The 17,978-nt window shown below is 38.6% G+C and overlaps 1 protein-coding gene across 2 annotated transcripts in view; it reads right to left on the bottom strand.

The window, feature by feature from the left end:
* Window positions 1-17,978, bottom strand: part of METTL24 (methyltransferase like 24) — a 245,309-nt gene that overhangs the window by 164,455 nt on the left and 62,876 nt on the right. For both annotated transcript variants that reach the window (XM_069077068.1, XM_069077069.1), the window contains exon 2: window positions 11,743-11,838. In XM_069077068.1, the coding sequence (XP_068933169.1) occupies window positions 11,743-11,838 (96 nt within the window). The remainder of the gene's footprint in view (window positions 1-11,742; window positions 11,839-17,978) is intronic.

Genomic DNA, 17,978 nt, shown 5'->3' with positions numbered 1-17,978 from the left:
CATATGAGGAAACTGAGGCAAACAGGGTTAAGTGACTTACCCAGAGCCATATAACTATTGAGTGTCTGAGACCAGATTTGAACTCTTGAAGTCTTCCTGATTTGAACACCTGAAGTCTTCCTGATTCCAAACCCAGTGATCTAGAGAATCCATGCATATTTTCTGTCTTTCAGCACAGTTCTAGCCTCCATTAGAAAGGAGGGTAGCATGGTCCAAATGAGAAAATTTTCTCAAAAAATGAAATTACTAAAATCCTCTGTAAAATAAATCTAAGAGGGATGATTTATGGAACTCTCTGTTCTGCTGGACTGGGGAAACCACCCATGGAGCTGGACATATGCTAAGGTATCATTCTGTGGGACATGTGTTATACTCCCTTGCTAAAAGACATGCAGCTTAAGCAACACCTAATTGGTCACCAGCTGTGTCAAAGATTGATTAACCACAGAATCAGGAGAAACTGCCTTTTTGGTGGGCTGCAAAAGGCACTGAGGAGAAATCTCTCTCTCTGTCTCTCTCTCTCTGTCTCTCTCTGTCTCTCTCTCTGTCTGTCTGTCTGTCTGTCTCTCTCTCTCTCTCCCCTTCCCTTCCTCTCTTCTCCTTCTCACTCTCCCTCCTTCTCGAACTTTCTCTCCCTTAGGATTTCCAGAAAACAGAGAGGGAGCTCTCCTCTCCTCTCTAGCCATCCCATAAGCACATATTCCATAAAAAAGGATCAAAGATATTGCCAGTTCTATGAGAGATACCCCTGTCCAATAGATAAAAGGCAACCTCAGATCACTAGTGTTTCCAAATAAAGACAAGTAAGAAAAACCAAAGAAATTGTGCATAAAAAAAAAGTCAACCTCTCTGATCTCAGCTGTACCCTAAGCAAACATGCTATTCATTTAGGGAGACTTTGAGTGCTGACATAGCTTATACAGCTGCAGCCGAGAGAGCTAAAAGCAACATTTACTGTTGCCAAGATAGTGATCTTACCAAGCAGTGGTATGTTTTCCCAACCCAGCAAGAAGCACAGCAAAATGCTTCACTAAGGAAGATCTATGAATTTAAGGCAACTCCAGCTACTTTCCAAAAGATGACAGAACATGTAAAATGAAAATTTTATTTTTAATGCTATGTTATTTATAAGTGCTTTGGAAAATACATATTAATAGATATAAACCCAGGTTTCTCTGAGAGACCTGAAAAATAGAAATGGCACCTTGGGCTCAACTATCCTTGCACTGAATTGATTTTTCCAAAATTACAATAGAAACGCAGTTAATTATGTTGGTCTCATCAGATAATATAGCCAACTTCATTAATCTTCCTAATACTTGGCAGTTACCTGGCCAACCACTCCTGCTGCATTATTTGTCAGTAAGTTCTAAGCACAGTTTTAAAATGGGGAGTTGGGGAAGGGGCCTGAGGAAAGGTTAAGGAGGAATCTAGTGGAAATATCATAACCATAGAATCATCTGTTGATTCTCTCCTCTTGTTCCCTGTTTTTTCAAGGTCTTTGTCTATTTTTCTTCTTTGTTGAAAATAAAACCAAATATTAAATTAAAAAAAACTTAGAAAACTATGTTGAACCTCATTTCAAGAACTTTAGCTAGTAGGGGCAGCTGATGGCGAAGTAGATAGAGCACCAGTGTTGGGGTCAGGAAGACCCAAGTTCAAATCTGGTCTGAGACACTTACTACCTGTGTGACCCTGGGCAAGTCACTCACCTTTGATTGCCTTCCCCCCCTCAAAAAAAAAAAGAACTTTAACCAGAACAAATTATTGAAAGTATAAAAGAAAAAGCACTAGACAAGGGAGTCAGAAGGCTTAGATTCTAGTCCTGACTCTATAGCGCTGTGACCCTGAATAGCTCACTTATGTGGAAGCTTAATTTTAATCCTAAATTCATGAGCTACAGCCATGGGAACCATACCCTTTTTGAAAACTAATTTGTTAAGTACCTACTAGGTAGCAAAACACTGTGCTACTTCTCTGGGCCTCAGTTTCCTCTTTTGCAAAATGGGAGAGTTAGACAGGAGGATGGCTAAGATCCTTTCTGTATCTAATATTTCATGAATGTTTATAAAGTTTTTTTAAGTGGGAAACTCAAACTTTTAACCATGGCTGAGAATAACCACGGTTGTTTTTTCACTTGACTGAAAATTATAGTATACAAGGGGTTGGAAAATGCATTTCTTTTCCTTCCACATATTTCATCTGACCAAGTACAGTTATTGTCATTATTGGAAAGAATAGTCCTCCATTCAAATATCTTTTTATGTTCCTACCTTCTCTCAAAGGATCAACATAAAATGAAGAAATTTCTTGGTCTTGTGCATTTTATTATCATATCTTTCAAAAGCATTAATATCAAAGACCAACTGGGAACATTGGACAGTGTTTCCCAATTATAATTCTCCTCTTTAAAAAGAATAAAGTTAAATATTGGTTACTTTAGTTTTCTGGATAAGATTTATAGCCAAGGATCCATGAAATCCCTTGTAAATAAATAAGTGAAACTGGAATAACTTATTTATAATCCAACTCAGATAATTAGTTTCTGTTTTCTTTAACTTCCCCCTTGCAATTTTAATCATAAAAAACTGAGTGGAGAGAAAAAAAGGCATACTCTAGAAAATAAACTTATGTGGACAAGCATAATTTTGGTGACTATTGTATCCTGCTTCATTTTTGTGTCCTGAAGCTGAGTGGGTAGAAAGAGTGCTTGAAAAATTGCACCCATTAGGTAAAATGCATTTCAAACACCATAATTATGCTTATTCAGTACCACTAACCAGAGGGGCTCAAGGGAAATCTGTGGTTTAAAGAGTGTTTTATTTCAATTTCATAGACATCTCACTTTATTCAGTAGGTATAATCACAAAAAGTTCCACATATGTTAAATTTTGGGAAATCAAGTCAAATCTGAAACATACTCTTAACTCACCATTTAAAGCAAATTTAGGATCCATGAAGTTGTTTTTCTTCATATTTAATAGCATGTTTCAATATAATTGGCTTGCTTTATAATCTCATATATTTTATTTTATAAATTTGAAAATATTATTCTGAAAAGAGACCCATACATTTTATCAGATTGTCAAAGAAGTCTATGACAAAAGGTTAAGAAATTCATTTTAAGGACCTCAGTGACAATTAAATTGTTTACTGTCTTTGGGAGAAAGGAGGGAAGGAAGGGTGGGGTGGAATTTGGAACTCAAAATCGTATTAAAAATAAATGTTAAAAATTGATTTTACATGCAATTGGAAAAAATAAAATACTATTTTAAAAAATAATACTATTAGGGGCTGCTAGGTGGTGCAGTGAATAGAGAGCACTGGTCCTGGAGTCAGGAGGACCTGAGTTCAAATCTGGCCTCAGACAAAAAAAAAAAAAACAACTAGCCATGTGACCTTGGGCAAGTCACTTAACCCCAAATGCCCTCTAAAAAGTAAAAAAACAAAACAAAAAAATAACTATTGTGTTTTAAGAAATGATGAGCAGGATGTTTTCAGAAAAACCTTGGAATATTTAAATGAACTCATGCAAAGTAAAGTGATTATCTTTTTTTTGTCTTTTTGGAGGGGGAAAGGCAAGGAAATTGGGTTTAAGTGACTTGCCCAAGGTAACACAGCTAGTAAATGTTAAGTGTCTGAGGTAAGATTTGAACTCAGGTCCTCCTGACTCCAGGGTCAGTGCACTATTCACTGCTCCACCTACCTGCAAGAAAGTGAAATGATTATAACCAGGAGAACATTGCACACAATAACAGCAATATGGTACTGTGTTTCCCCGATAATAAGACCTATCCCGAAAATAAGCCCTCCCCTTACTGTGTAAGATTCCTCTAAAATAAGCCCTCCCCCGAAAATAAGCCCTATTGAGATTGCTACTGTAGTGAAGGTGATCCCCTGCGCTACACGCTACATTATGCACCATCCCCCCCGTGAAACGCATGCCGCGCTCCGAGCTGCATCCAATCAGAGCTGCAGCAGTGAGTGCGTCATCCTGTTCTTCCCCAGTGATTTGCTTATTGAATAAAGGTACATTTTTTTGTTCACATTTATCTGTTTATTAAAATTGCTGTCAATGTTCATTAAAATAAGCCCTCCCCTGAAAATAAGCCTTCTGGTGTTTTTCTGTCCAAAAAAAATAATAAGACAGTGTCTTATTATCAGGGAAACACGGTATTACTTCATTACTCTGATCAAGACTATGATCCAAGATACCTCCCAAGGATCCATGATGAAAAGTGCCATCCCCCTCCAGAGAGAGAGAGACAATTGATGAGCTCTGTATGCAAATTAAAGAATACTTTTTTTTAGGTTATTGTTTTTTTCCTTTTGTAACATGATTTATATGGAAGTATATTTTGCATTATCTCACATGTATAATCAAAATCAAGTTGCTTGCCTTCTCATGGAGAGGAATTGAGTTGGAGGGAGGGAGAAAATTTGGAACTCAATTTTTTAATTGCTAATTTTTTTATATGTAATTGGGAAATATTTAACCAAATAAAAAATAATTCTAAAAGACTCTATGATAGACCCTTGTGCAAGAATACCTTTCATAAGGTAAATCATCCCTTCCTAATTTATACTTTTATTAGTTATTAGTTTGCATTTTTATATATTGGGTTTTCTTAACATAGAACACGTAGGAGCCTTGATATAATTTTGGTTATGTTTCTTATTTCACTTCTGAAGGCTAGGACCACAAAGCCTTCAACAACTTTTTATTTCTTTTTCCCCCTTCCCTTTTAAAATGATTTCTGTGACTTGAAATCGCTATGTTATCATAGCCAGACACTCCCCAAGGCATGTTTCCTGAAGGCATATGGCTTGGGGAGCTGCCATCAGAGGTTGAACAGGAAGGCTTATCTGAAAATAGCACAGTCCTTATCGTACTTCATGGCTTCATGTTTGCCAGCTTTCAATGTCTGACATTTCTCAGGACCTAGAAGATACATAGAACTGTCTTTCCCACTTGAAGAAAATACTGCTTTCATTAACATGGGTGCAATGTTGTACTGGATTAGCAAGCAAGGTCTTATCCAAAAATTCAGATGGGCCTGCTGGTGTTTCATTAAATTACAGGTAACAACATATGAAACATAAGGCCTTAATATATAGGAGAAATTCTCCCTTCCCTCTCTATAGCAAAATAAGAAAAACATCACCATAAAATGACGTGGGTGGGATTCACTTCAGCAGTATTAGAGGATTTATTATTGTTTTGCCCATTAGGATTCTCCAGGGCTAACTGGGATAATTTTAAGTATAGGAGTCATGTGTTACTGCAGGCTTGCATGCTGTCACTGTTAAAATAGGTTCTAAATGAGGTGTGCGTGGTTAAAAAAAAGAAAGAAAAAAGCTGCCATCCAGCATGTAGGAGGAATGGAAAGTGCTAGTTAGCAAATAATTCTAGAACTTCAGAACCATAGAATATGGGCTCATAATTTATTTTATCTAATCTCAATTGGGTGGAAGGGGTACAGCTAAGTGGCTAGAGCACTGGGCCTGAAGTAAGATTGATTTTTCTGATGTCAAATCCAACCTCAGCTAGCTGTGTGACCCTGGGCAAATCACTTAACGCTATTTGCCTCAGTTTTCTCATCTGTAAAATGAGCAAGAAAAGTAAACGGCAAAGCACTCTAGAGTCTTTGACATGAAAACCCCAGAAGGGGTCACTAAGAGTCAGACATGGCTTAGATGATTCAGCAACAACAAATCTCAATTGGACACGCAATGCTCTACAATAATACTTTATCCTTCCCAGATTGAATCTATCATATGCTACATTACTGATTGTTTCTAGTCTTCTATCCTGAGATTCCTTCAGCGGAGGACTCTGCCTCCTTCTTTACCGAGACTATCCTTCATGATCCTTACACCCCCTTAGTCCATCTCTTGCTTTGATGGCTTCCCACAAAGGGTCCCCACGGGCCTGGAATGCACTCTTTCCCTCATCTCTTCCTCTTAGATCCTAAACTTCTTTCAAAGCTCAGCTCCTATGTCCCTTTTTCTCATGCCCCTAATTGTTCTTTCCCCCAATGTTCTTATATTTTTATTTACTTATCCATAGTATTATATCCTCTAACAGAAAGTAAGTATTTTGAAGGTATTTTGTACCCATAGGGCCTAGCCTGGTGCCTCCTATGTATTAAATACTTCACAATTATTTGTTTAATTGAATTGACCAGAGACTCGGGGAATTTGAGTTAATGATCTATCACAGACAATCGTCCTCATTCATTTCTCTTGTTTTTGCCCCGGCACCTAAAAGTTAACAAAGAGTAACCATTTGCCATTGTAAATTAGTGCTGTTTGCAAAAACCTTGTTGAGTCTTGGGAGTTTAACCTAGTTTCTTTATAAGCAGGACACTAAATAACAGCCTTTTAAAAACTTACACTAATTCCAGCACTGTTGGACTGTACTGTTTATGTTTGCTTCTGTTGGGTCCCAACACATAAAATATTTGTATTATGGGGGTCATTCAGATGATGATTTGAAGAGCTTTCTAGTTGGCAAAATGCAGGCATGCTAATGGTCATTGCAAAGGAAAAAAGAGCTGACACACAACACTTCACAATAACCCTGTGAGATAAATGCTATTACCACTTTCACTTTTCAAGTAGGAAAACTGAGGCAGTGAAGTTGGTTATATGATTTGCAAAGGATTCTTGTCTAAGGCAGGAATAGAGCAAATCTATCCATTAGGCCATACTGTGCTTTATGATAAGGTGTGGACAATAGAGATGATTCTTATTAAACGAACAATTGTACCCATTCTAGATTGTTGTGGATACAGTCAACAATTACTATACAACTATTGATTTAAAGGGCAGTTAGGTGGCAAAGTGGATAGAGCACTGGGCCTCAAATCAGGTAGACTCATCCTCATGAGTTCAAATTCGACTTCAGATGCCTACCGACAGCATGACCCTGGACAAGCCTATTTGTCTCAGTTTTCTCATCTGTAAAATGAGCTGGAGAAGGAAATGGAAAACCACTCCAGTATCTTTGCCCAAAAAACCCCAAATGGGGTTGTGAAGAGTTAGACAAAACTGAATTGACAACAATTGATTTTCAGTTACAGTTCTTAAGAACTATTTTTTTTTTTTATTAATAAAGGTTTCTTTAAAACGACATTAGATTTGGAGTCAGGAGAGCTGGATTCTGCTACTAAATTAGCTGTGGGACCTCATGCAACTTACTCAGCTCCTCTAGTTTTAGTTTCTTCATCAGCAAAATGAGGAGACTGGACTAAATAAAATAAAAGGTTTCTTCCAATTCTACAGTTCTATGAGTCTATGATTTATTCCTTAGACTGTTTAGTTTTAAAATGTTTTTCTCTCTTGGGACATCAACCATAAGAAAGACCTGACAGGAGCTTGAAAGGATCATTTCATACTTCCAAGAGATTCCTTATGGTTTGGTTTTTTTTTTTTTAAGCTACTTGAAGACATGTACTTGGCGGGTTTATTTTATTTTATTTTTGTAGCAGAGCCTATGGTTCCCAGATCCAATTCATAACAGTTTCCATCTTCCCCTAGGGTGTTTCAAAGGCTTCACTAAGCTGAAGTTAAGAATTTAAGCTTTCTCATCCTTCATGTAAAATCAAGAGATAAAATGACAGCACCATGGAGAGATTAAACAATTCTAATTAAAATACAGAAATAACTTTCAAGTCCAAGTATCCAACAAGTTGATTTGTGGCAAGCTAAGTTGAATTCTGTAGAGGGATTAATTTATCATCCCATTACTCATAATTAAATGCCTAATTCAGGAAGATTTTGCTTCCTCTGTGAATGAAAAAAAAAAGATTAAAGTTCTTATGATGTTCTGATTATGCTATGAGAAGAGAAAAAGATACCTCCTTCCTCCAAGCTGGTCTACTGGTTCTTCTAGAACAGTGCTGTCAAACTCAGAAATAAGGGCCACTTAACTATACATACAGATCCCTGCTTGTACATATTGACTTAAAACACCACTTTATCAAACAGCATTATCTATGTTTTATTGTATTTTTATTTTTTTTAAATACTTCCAAAATTACATTTTAATATGTCTTCTCATTCAAGAGGGTTGGTGAATTCATGGGGCCCCACAGGCTGTGTGCTTAACAACACTCTTGTAGAATTCTAGATTCTCTCTCCTGAGTGGTAAATGGGCTTCTTTGCTTCACTAATGCTAGGGCTATGGAAATGGAGATTGCTGTGGAAGGAGTGAATTGGACCACAGAGCTAAAAAGGACATCAGTGCCCATCTATCCAGGGTCCCTCATCCCAACAATCAATCAATAATCATTTGTTAAATTAATTATGTAGCAAGCACTGTGCTAAGCAATGGGAATAAAGAAAAGCAAGGGGGAAAAAAAGGAGTTCCTGACCCCAGGGAGCTTTCATTCTAATGGGGCAAAAACATAAATATATATATGAAGGGGCAGCTAGGTGGCACAGTGGCCAGTGCACTGGGCTTGGAATCAGAAAATTCATTTTCACAAGTTCAAATCCAGCCTCAGACACTTACTAGCTGTGGGCAATTCACTTAATTCAATTTGCTTCAGTTTTCTCATCTGTAAAATGAGTTGTAGAAGGAAATGGCAGACCTCTCCAGTATCTTTGCCAAGAAAATTACACAGCAACAACATATGAAGTAAATATAATACAAGGTAACCTTAAGAGGAGAAAGCTCCAGGGACTAGGAAAAGCCTCTTTTAGAAGATGATTTTTGAGCTCAGTTTTAAAGGAATCCAGGGATTATAAAACAGAGAGGTGATGAGAAACAGCATTTTGGGCTCTGGATAGCCAGTGCTAAGGACAGGGACAGGGACATGAGAGATGAAGTACTGTGCATGAGGGTAAGTAAGCCAGTATAGTTGAATTGTAGACAGTGTATAGACAGTGTGAGCTTTAAATATCAAGAGTTTATATTTGCTCCTAGAGCTTAGAGAAAGCCACGGGAGTTTATCAAGGAGGGAAATTTCATGACCATACTTGCACTTTAAGAAAATCACTTTGGAGACCATGGAGAATGGATTGGAACAGGGAGAGCTTGTGGCAGAGAGATTAATTAAGGAAACTATTGTAATAATCTCGGAGAGAGGTAATAAGGGTCTGAATTACAGCGATGGTTGTGTGAGTGAAAAGAAAGGGATGTACAAAACAGATGTGGTGGTTGTTTGTCCTTCATTCTGGAAGAGGACCATGACGTGAGGAAGTGAATTAGATTTAAGTGAGGGAGGGCTGTGCAAAGTTACCAGCATCACTTTCTCCTCTGGAGTCATTTTGGTGACAAGGTATAGATCAGAATGACTGGAGATGGCCCTGGATGCAGAGGGAGATCTTGACCTTTTTAATCTAAGATCTGTGACTGGGAGGACATCCATTCAGTGATTAAGGCTAGGTAAGAAATGACCCTTTACCTAATTAAAAAGAAAATCAGTTTGGGAGGGGAAGACCCTCAGGGTTTCTGATAAAAACAAAAACAATTACTGTTTACATTCACTCTGAGCCATCAAACAAAGACCACTGGGGTAGGGCTTGGACTGGGACCTATTGTTGGCCAATCAATGAAAGCTAGAGTGAATTGGGTTTAAGCCTTGGTCTTTAAGAAAGAAATCTATTCCATAAACCCCAAGATATCTTGCCATTCAAATTTACATTCCTTTGGGCAAAGCAAACACAAGTAAGGAAGGGTATGATACCCTATGGGCAGAAGGAGAAGGGGGTGTGGTACAACAGGGATGCCAAACACAGCACCAGAAGGCGACATATGGCCCACAGACCTCCTGAGGGTGGTGGCCTGAATCAGGCTAAAAGTAATTGGGAAATATTTAACAAAATAAATAAACATTCAATAAAAACACAGATAGTTTCAAGTTGTGGTTTTCTAAGTCAATATGAGATCCATTAGCATCCTTGCATACAATTTAGTGGCCTCATCTCTATTTGAGTTTGATACGACTGCTGTAGAGAAATCAGCAACAAGAACTGGCAATTGATTGGATATGTGAAGTGATTGAGAATTGGAGAGTAACAATGAGGTTGTGAGTCTAGTTTAATGTAAAGACGGTGGTACCAATAATTGTTAGGGAAATGTGAAAGTCATGTGGGCTTGTAGAGAAAGGTGAAGAAATGACTTCTGATTTACCCAAATTGAGTTTGAGACACCAATGAGATATCCAGTTTCAAACACTCAGCAGGCAATTGGTGATGGGGGCCTGGAACTCAGGAGAAAGACTAGGGCTATATGTGAAGATCTGGAAATTATGTACATAGAGATGATCATCAAAGCCCTTAAAGCAGCTGAGGTTATCAAGTATGAGAGGATACACAGAAAAGAGAAGAGGGTCACCCCTATTTTCTAGATGTGGAAACTGAGGCCCAGGAAGGTTGTGCCCAAAGTCACAAGTAGTCTTCATCAGAGGTGAGATTTCAATCAGGGCATTTTGCCTCTAGAGTCAGTGTTCTTTCCATTGTTAAGTCACTAAATAATGGCTCTCCAAAGCCCACACCTGAGTTAGAAATATAGTTATATTTGTTCTGATAATCATTCTTAGATTACTGGCGGTTAGCTCCTCAGTTTCTAATTCTGCAGCAGAAGCCCTCCACTCGGTGGTTAGGTTTCTCTTGGGCTTTTATTTCACTTATGTCTCTTGGGGTCAAGTAGCTCTGAAAATGGAACCTCCTGATTGACCTGTCAAGAATTATCCACTATCTGAAATTGATACTCCTTCCTCCTCCATCAGGTCAGCTACCCTACTCGAGGAGTTGTGCAAAAACTGCCAGAGCTTGTTAAGTCATGGCATAAAGCCCTATTCTTTCTAATGATTTAAAATGTGAGAGCTTGAGCTTCATTTTCTGTTCATTATTATAACTTGTAGGTCCCAGCTAACACACTTAACTCTGCCAAGAAAACCTGTGGCAGAGATGTAAGGATGGCTAGATCCCTCCAAATATAGCAGACTTAAGTCTACAAGGACTTTCTTCTTTGTCCTTTTACCTGGTTATTCATATGTCAAGATCTCTAAATAGCAAATGACTTTCAATGCAACTTTTCAAAGTTTTTCATTAAATGCTAAAGGATGTCATTTCTTGAAGGATCATAGATTTAGGACTAGAAGAGACCTCAGAGGTTATATAGTTCAACTCTCTTACTTCACAAATGAGGATGAAGTTACTTGCCCAAGGTCACACAGATTAGTGATAAACCTGGGATTCATAGTCAAACCCTCTGACTCCAAATCCAAGAAAATATTTCAGACAAATAGGTGGCACAGTGAATGAAGCACTGGACCCGGAGTCAGGAAGACCTGAGTTCAAATGTGACCTCAGACACTTCTAGCTGTGTGATCCTAGGCTTAATCCATTTACCTCAGTTTCCTCATCTGTAAAATGGGGATAACAGTATCTACTTTGCAAGTTTGTTGTGAAGGTCAAATGAAAAAATTGTAAAGTGCTTAGTGCAATAACTGGCACATAGAAAGGCTATATAAATGTTAGCTTTTATTAAATAGAAGGCCTATTATCTACCTCTACTGGAGATGCTACATGTAAGCATCCCAGCCCCAGAAATCAAATCCAAATCTTTACCATATGTTGCTCTTAGCTTTCAGGTGTCACTGGGATCACCTACAACTCCAATGTCTTCCCTCCTTTCCCCCAAAAATCCTCCTTGAGGAGAAACAACAATCATATCTTTCATACCTACTTAACATTAACTTAGATGTGTATAAAAACATGAAATCCAACCTGGATAGTGCTGATATATTTCAGGAATCTCATGGCTTCTTCATTCAGGGACCGAGATGGACTTGCCCAAGGCTGGAGATCAATATGCCAACGGAACTACAACAGAAAAAAGTCACTCAGTTAGCAGGAAGGTATAAAGGACTTTCTATGTGTCAGGCGCTGTGCTAAGGGAAACAAAGATAGGCAGCTGCTCAGTCCCTGCTTTCAGGGAGCACACACTCTAAGGGAGGAGATCATATGTAAATATCAAGGTACATAGAAGATGCCTAGAGTATACAAAAGTAAAAAAGGAAGGAATTCTCAATGGGAAGCACCAAGAAAGGCCATGGGATGGATCAGAGTAGGGAGATGGAAAAACTTGAGGATGGAGACCTACTAAAAGGATATTTTAGTAGCCCAGGAAAGAGGCAGCGGGAGCCTGAAGTAGGGTTGTGGTTAAATGAATAGAGAGATGATGAGGGTATACACCATGGCAGTGTCTGAGGACAAAAGGGGAAATATTTGCTGCAAAGGTGGAATTGAAAGGGCTTCACAACAGGCTGCTTATGGGGGGGGAGGAGAGATAGTGAGGAGTCAAAGACAACAACTGTATTGTGAGAGATTGGGAGGATGGTGTTGACCTTCACATTAATAGGTAATTTAGAGTAGGTAGAGGGAAGCGAGGAGGTTTAGGGTAAAAGATAATGAGTCCCTTTTTGGACATATTGAGTTTAAGATGTAGTTAAAAGATCATTTAGGGCTTTAGAAAGAACATAAGGCAGATTGCAAAGAGAGAAGATATTTGGGGTATCTGTGGTTTGACAGGATGACAATAAAAAGCATTGGGTTTCTTGTTGCTGTTGTTCAGTCATTTACAGCTCTTCATGACTCCATTTGGGGTTTTCTCGGCAAAGACACTGGAGTGGTTTGTCATTTCCTTCTCCAGTTTAGAGATAAGGCAAAGTTAAAGGACTTGCCCAAAGTCACACAGTTAGTGCCTGAAATCAGATTTGAGTCTTCCTGACTCCAAGCCCAAAGCTCTATCCACTGTGTCAACTAGCTGCCCCCAAAAATTTAGGTGGGATGATGCAAATCAGCTTCCAACATCAGAAAACAAGCAGATGTATGGCTATAGCCAACCCAGCAAGTTAGCAAGTTACTGTGGCCTTCTTTTCCTTAAATCCTTGGCTGCCACAGAGAGCTAGAATCTAAGAGCTGAGTTGCCATGTGATCCATGTTAACTTCAGAGTAGTCTGAAATGGAACAAACTTAAATCAAAGGCAAATTCCACTAAACCCCATCAAGATCTCACTTATCTCTCACTATGTGTTACAAAAAAGGTACTCCACAATGCTGGCAGAAAGAAATCCTTTCTATCCATGGGTATCTGAAGCTAAGCTTCAGAGATCTGGGTCATCCTATGGGGCAGTTGCACATCTCCCACCCATCATTATAATTCTGAATTTTTATCTTCATAAGAGAGAAGATGCACCTCCATGGACAGCTCCATCTTCCTGCCTCTCTGGCTTAGGCCTTACCTACCACCAGATGTTCATGATTTCTGAAAAGCTGTCAGTTCTCCATGTGACTTTCCCCTTTCAGGAAAAAGATAAAAACTGAAGACACAGCGGTTGGAATGGGAAAGCTGAGGCTGCTATTCTTCTAAAACAATACACTCTCAGTCCTCTTTCCATCAAGTAAATAAATGAGGAATTGTCGTGAATGAATGTTGCAAAATTAAAATGAACAAGCATGCCCAAAGGAGAGATATGAGAACATACCTCCCTTATAGAGATAGGGGAGGGGTCCACAAATGTTGTGAATCACATACATACGTTGTCAGATTTATTTGATATATTTATTGGTTTTGCTGACTTTTCCAATTTTTTCTTTAAAAAAAGTTTATAATATGAGATGTATCTCTGGAGTGGGGGAAAATATAGGGGGAAACAGTCAAGATGAAAACAAAAAAGATAGGGGCGGCCAGGTAGCACAGCGAGTAAGAGCACCGGCCCCAGAGTTAGGATGACCTGGGAATCGAATCCAGGCTCAGACACTTAGTACCCACCCAGAAACACCTGGCCGTGTAACCTTGAGCAAGTTACTTAACCCCAATTGCTTAAAAAAAAAAAAGATAGCAATAAAACATGTAAAAAGGTAAAATACAAAGGAAGAAAAATGATATTCACATATTAAAAAGAGGCAAACCAATTTTTGTATTATTGCTTGTCTTTGAATTTCCAGTGCCTAGCACAGGGCTTTGCAATGTTGTAAGTGCTTAATAAATATCTGTCAATTGATTAAACCAGCAGAAGGTCCTTTTCTGGGTGTGCAGGAAGGAACTAGAAACAGCCTACACCTCAGGAATGCTTTTAATAAAAAGTAATATTACTTGTGAATATAGATGAGGAATCCTCACCCACTGGATCTCTATCTTTTCCTGGAAGATTTCCAAGACTAGGGGCGGCTAGGTGGCACAGTGAATACAGCACTGGCCCTGGAGTCGGGAGGACACTGGCCTCAGACACTTAACAAAAAAAAAAAGAAAACTAGCCGTGTGACCTTGGGCAAGTCACTTAACCCCAATTGCCCTCCAAAAAGAAAAAAAAAGATTTCCAAGACTGTTGCTACCCCAGGCTTGCAAGTTTCCCACTCTGTGATTTGCTAATTCCTGCAGCTAGATGGTGAAGTGCATAGAGTGTCCAGTCTGGAGTCAGGAAGGATCATCTTCCTGAGTTCAAATCTGGCCTCAGGCACTTAGTAGCTGTATGACCCTGGGCAAGTCACTTAACTCTGCCTCAGTTTTTTTTTTTTTTTGTCAGTAAAATGAACTGGAGAAGGAAATGGCAGACCACTTCAGTATCTTTGCCAAGAAAATCCCAAAGGGGGTCATGAAGAGTGAGACACAATGGAAAAATGACTCAGCAACAAGTAGAGAATTAAAGAGTAGAGGAGATTTAATGTAAAAGCCAAAAAGGTCCCAGGGTCACAGGTTTGCAAGAACACAAAAGTTCAGTTTTGCATTACCAGTTGCAATTACAAATAATATTTCATTACTGAATGAAACATCATTTGCCTCCATTACCCCAGAGCCTCACCGACTCCTAATTTGGACCAGAAGCAAGAATATAACTAGCAGAGATGGGCTGTCCCTCTCTCCCCAAGTCCAGGGACTTTATGTCCTCAGGGGAAACACATACATACATGCAGGATCCCTGTGGGCACACACACCCATTCATCCCTGCTAACCTCAAGGCTTCAGGGAAATTTGTTTTAAAAAATTCTTCTTAAATCCCTGCTATGTCCAAGGCACTACAAATTCCACAGTCTTCTCCAAAAATTTTAAGCTAGTATGGAACACAAAACATATATAAAATGGATCTGTGAAGGAAACTCCTGGTGTGAGGATTCTTTCTACAGATTGAAGCCTATGACCATAGTTTTTTTGGAATAAAAAGGACCCCAGGGGTCATCTAGTACAAAGGCAGAGTACAGCCTGAACCAGATTAAAATGTAATTGGAAATATTTAATAAAATAAATAAAAATACAATAAAACATAGATAACATTACATTTTAAACTAAGTGAATACATGACCCTCAAGGATTACTACATATGTTTAGTGGTCCTGTATTTTACTTAAATTTGACATTACTAATCTAGTCCAACCCTCTCATTTTACAAATTAGTAAACTGAGGCACAGAGAAATTGAACAACTTGCCCAAGGTCACACAGGATCAGAGCTGCGAATCAAACTAAGGGACCCTGTCTTCTCACAAAACTACCATATTGCCAGTCTTCTATTTCCAAAGTTCGAAAAAGTCTGTAAGTATTATTTGCACCTTCAAATGTATTTTCCAATTTAAAAAAAGTTATAAATGATAAAAGCCCTCCAAAAAATTCTATTTAAGCCATTATTTAATTGAACTATAATAAAACTAATAACAGGTTTGAAACCCAAGTCTCTGAGCCCATTGATGAGGAAAGGGAAAGCAAGGGGGGAGTGAAATTTACAGTAAGAAAGGGGGAAAGGGCAGCTAGGTGGCACAGGGAATAGAACACCAGCCCTGGAGTCAGGTAGACCTGAGTTCAAATCCAGCCTCAGACTCATAACACAAAAAACTAGCACTGTGACCTTGGGCAAGTCACTTAACCCCAATTGCCCTGCCTAAAAACAAAAAACAAAGCGGGGGGGGGGGGGGGGGGAGAAGAGAGAAAACAACAAAAAAAGAAAGGGGGGGGGGGGGGGGGGGGGGGGGGGGGGAGCAAGATGGAGACTCTGCAACTGGAATAGCAGAGAAGTACCTGGGAGGGCCTTTGGAAGCAGAAAGGCATGAATCCAGTGATAAGATAGATAGAATTGAAATAGAGCATATAGCTGGGGGAAATGGAGAATAAGGCATTGACAGCTGTCACCATTCTTATGTATAGGTTGTTTGAAAGTTGGGTTCATAAATTGGGATGCACCTGTAAAACTGAAAGGAAAAAAAGGAAAAGAAATAAAGAAATGGTTAGTTACCAGCTAGGTGGAACAATGAACACTGAGCCTGGTGTCCAGAAGAAAGGAGTCTTCCTGAGTTAAAATACAACCTCAGACATTTACTTACTAGCTGTGTCCAGGCAAGTCACTTAACCTCTATTTGCTTCAGTTTTCTCATCTGTAAAATGAGGATATAGCACCTACCTCCCAGGGCTGTTCTGTTGTGAGGCTCAAATGAGATAATATTTGTAAAGTCCTTACAACAATGGTTAACATATATAAAGGTCTATATAAATGTCAGTAATTATTATTACTATTATTTTGCCAGTTTACAAGAAGCAGTATAATGTAGTATAAAAAACAGTACTAAGTTAGAATAAAAAAACCTGACTTTGAATTCCAGGTCGGCAATTTATTATATATATTTAAGCTCACAGAACTTTAGTTTTTGAGAATCTGTAAAATGAGTGGATTCTGTCCTTGGCCCTGTACTGCCTAACACTTTTACTATGTGATATTTTAAAAGTCTGAGAGATAGTTTCTGAGTAATTAATCATTATATTAATAAAAGAGTCAGTGATACTCTCAAATGCCAACCAACCAATCATGGTGGTAGGCTCAGCTTATAAGCCCTTGGAAAAGTGGGTGTCCTGAGGATGGCAATCAACTCTGATATGTCAGCAATTAATGAGAGAATGAATATTACAATGAAGGGCTTGGGGATGTAACTTTACATTATTTACTTCTAAATTATCCAGCCTTGGGCAATCTAATCAAAGAATTTATCCATACCCAAACCTGTGTAGAGCTCAATGAGCTTTCCCACCTTAGATTAAATTCTGGTTAGGTTGGATGGGGTCTAACCAAGATTGAGGAGCAAGTTCATTCAATCTCATTATCAGCAATGTCCTTCAGAAGCTGAACTTTGAAATGAGGACTTTAGAAAAAAAGGAGAAGAACTTTGGGTCTCAGAAATCATTGGCTATTAATAATCATTTCTCTCAATTAGTAACTTGGGTTGAGGTTTAGGTAAGATGTTCATTGTTTTCCAGATGACAAAAATCTGGGAGGGATAGTTAACCTACTGCTTAACAGTCAGAAGCTAAAATGATCTTGGTGGACTAAGGATATTAGGCCAAACTAATAAGATGAAGTTTAATAGGTATTAATGTAAAGTTCTGCACTTATATTCAAAAATCAATTGCACATGGGGCAGCTAGGTGGCGCAGTGAATAGAGCACTGGCTCTGGAGTCAGGAGGACCTGAGTTCAAATTTGACCTCATACACTTAACACAAATACTAGCTGTGTGACCTTGGGCAAGTCACTTAACCCCAATTGCCCTCCCAAAAAAATCAATTGCACAAATACTAGACAGAAGAAGTCAAAAGCGGGAGAGAGTGCTAAAGGAATACAAATTCAATATAAGTCAACAGTATCATATGGCAACAAAAACAAAAATAAACAGCAAATGTAACCTCAGGCTGCATTAAGACAAACAGTTTAGAATGAAGGAAACTATAATCTCTCTATGTGCCCTTCTCAGACTACATCTGATGTATTTTGTTCAGTTCTGAGATCTACATTTTAGGAAGTACATCAATAATCCAAAAAGCATCCAGAGGAAGACAACAAGGAATATGAAATATCTTGAGATGATGCCATTTTATAATTGGTTGAAGAACTTAGGGATGTTTAATCTAGAAGAAAAGACTGAGAAGGGGCATGTAGCAGAAGCAATGTACTAACCCCTACTCCCCGTACAAGTTAGGCTAATT

The sequence above is a fragment of the Petaurus breviceps genome, unplaced genomic scaffold, assembly GCF_028583685.1.
Source record: "Petaurus breviceps papuanus isolate PSGF00001 unplaced genomic scaffold, PetGlider_PUasm1.0 90977, whole genome shotgun sequence".
Taxonomy (NCBI): Eukaryota; Metazoa; Chordata; class Mammalia; order Diprotodontia; family Petauridae; genus Petaurus; species Petaurus breviceps.
This window is presented reverse-complemented; position numbering and strand designations above follow the sequence as displayed.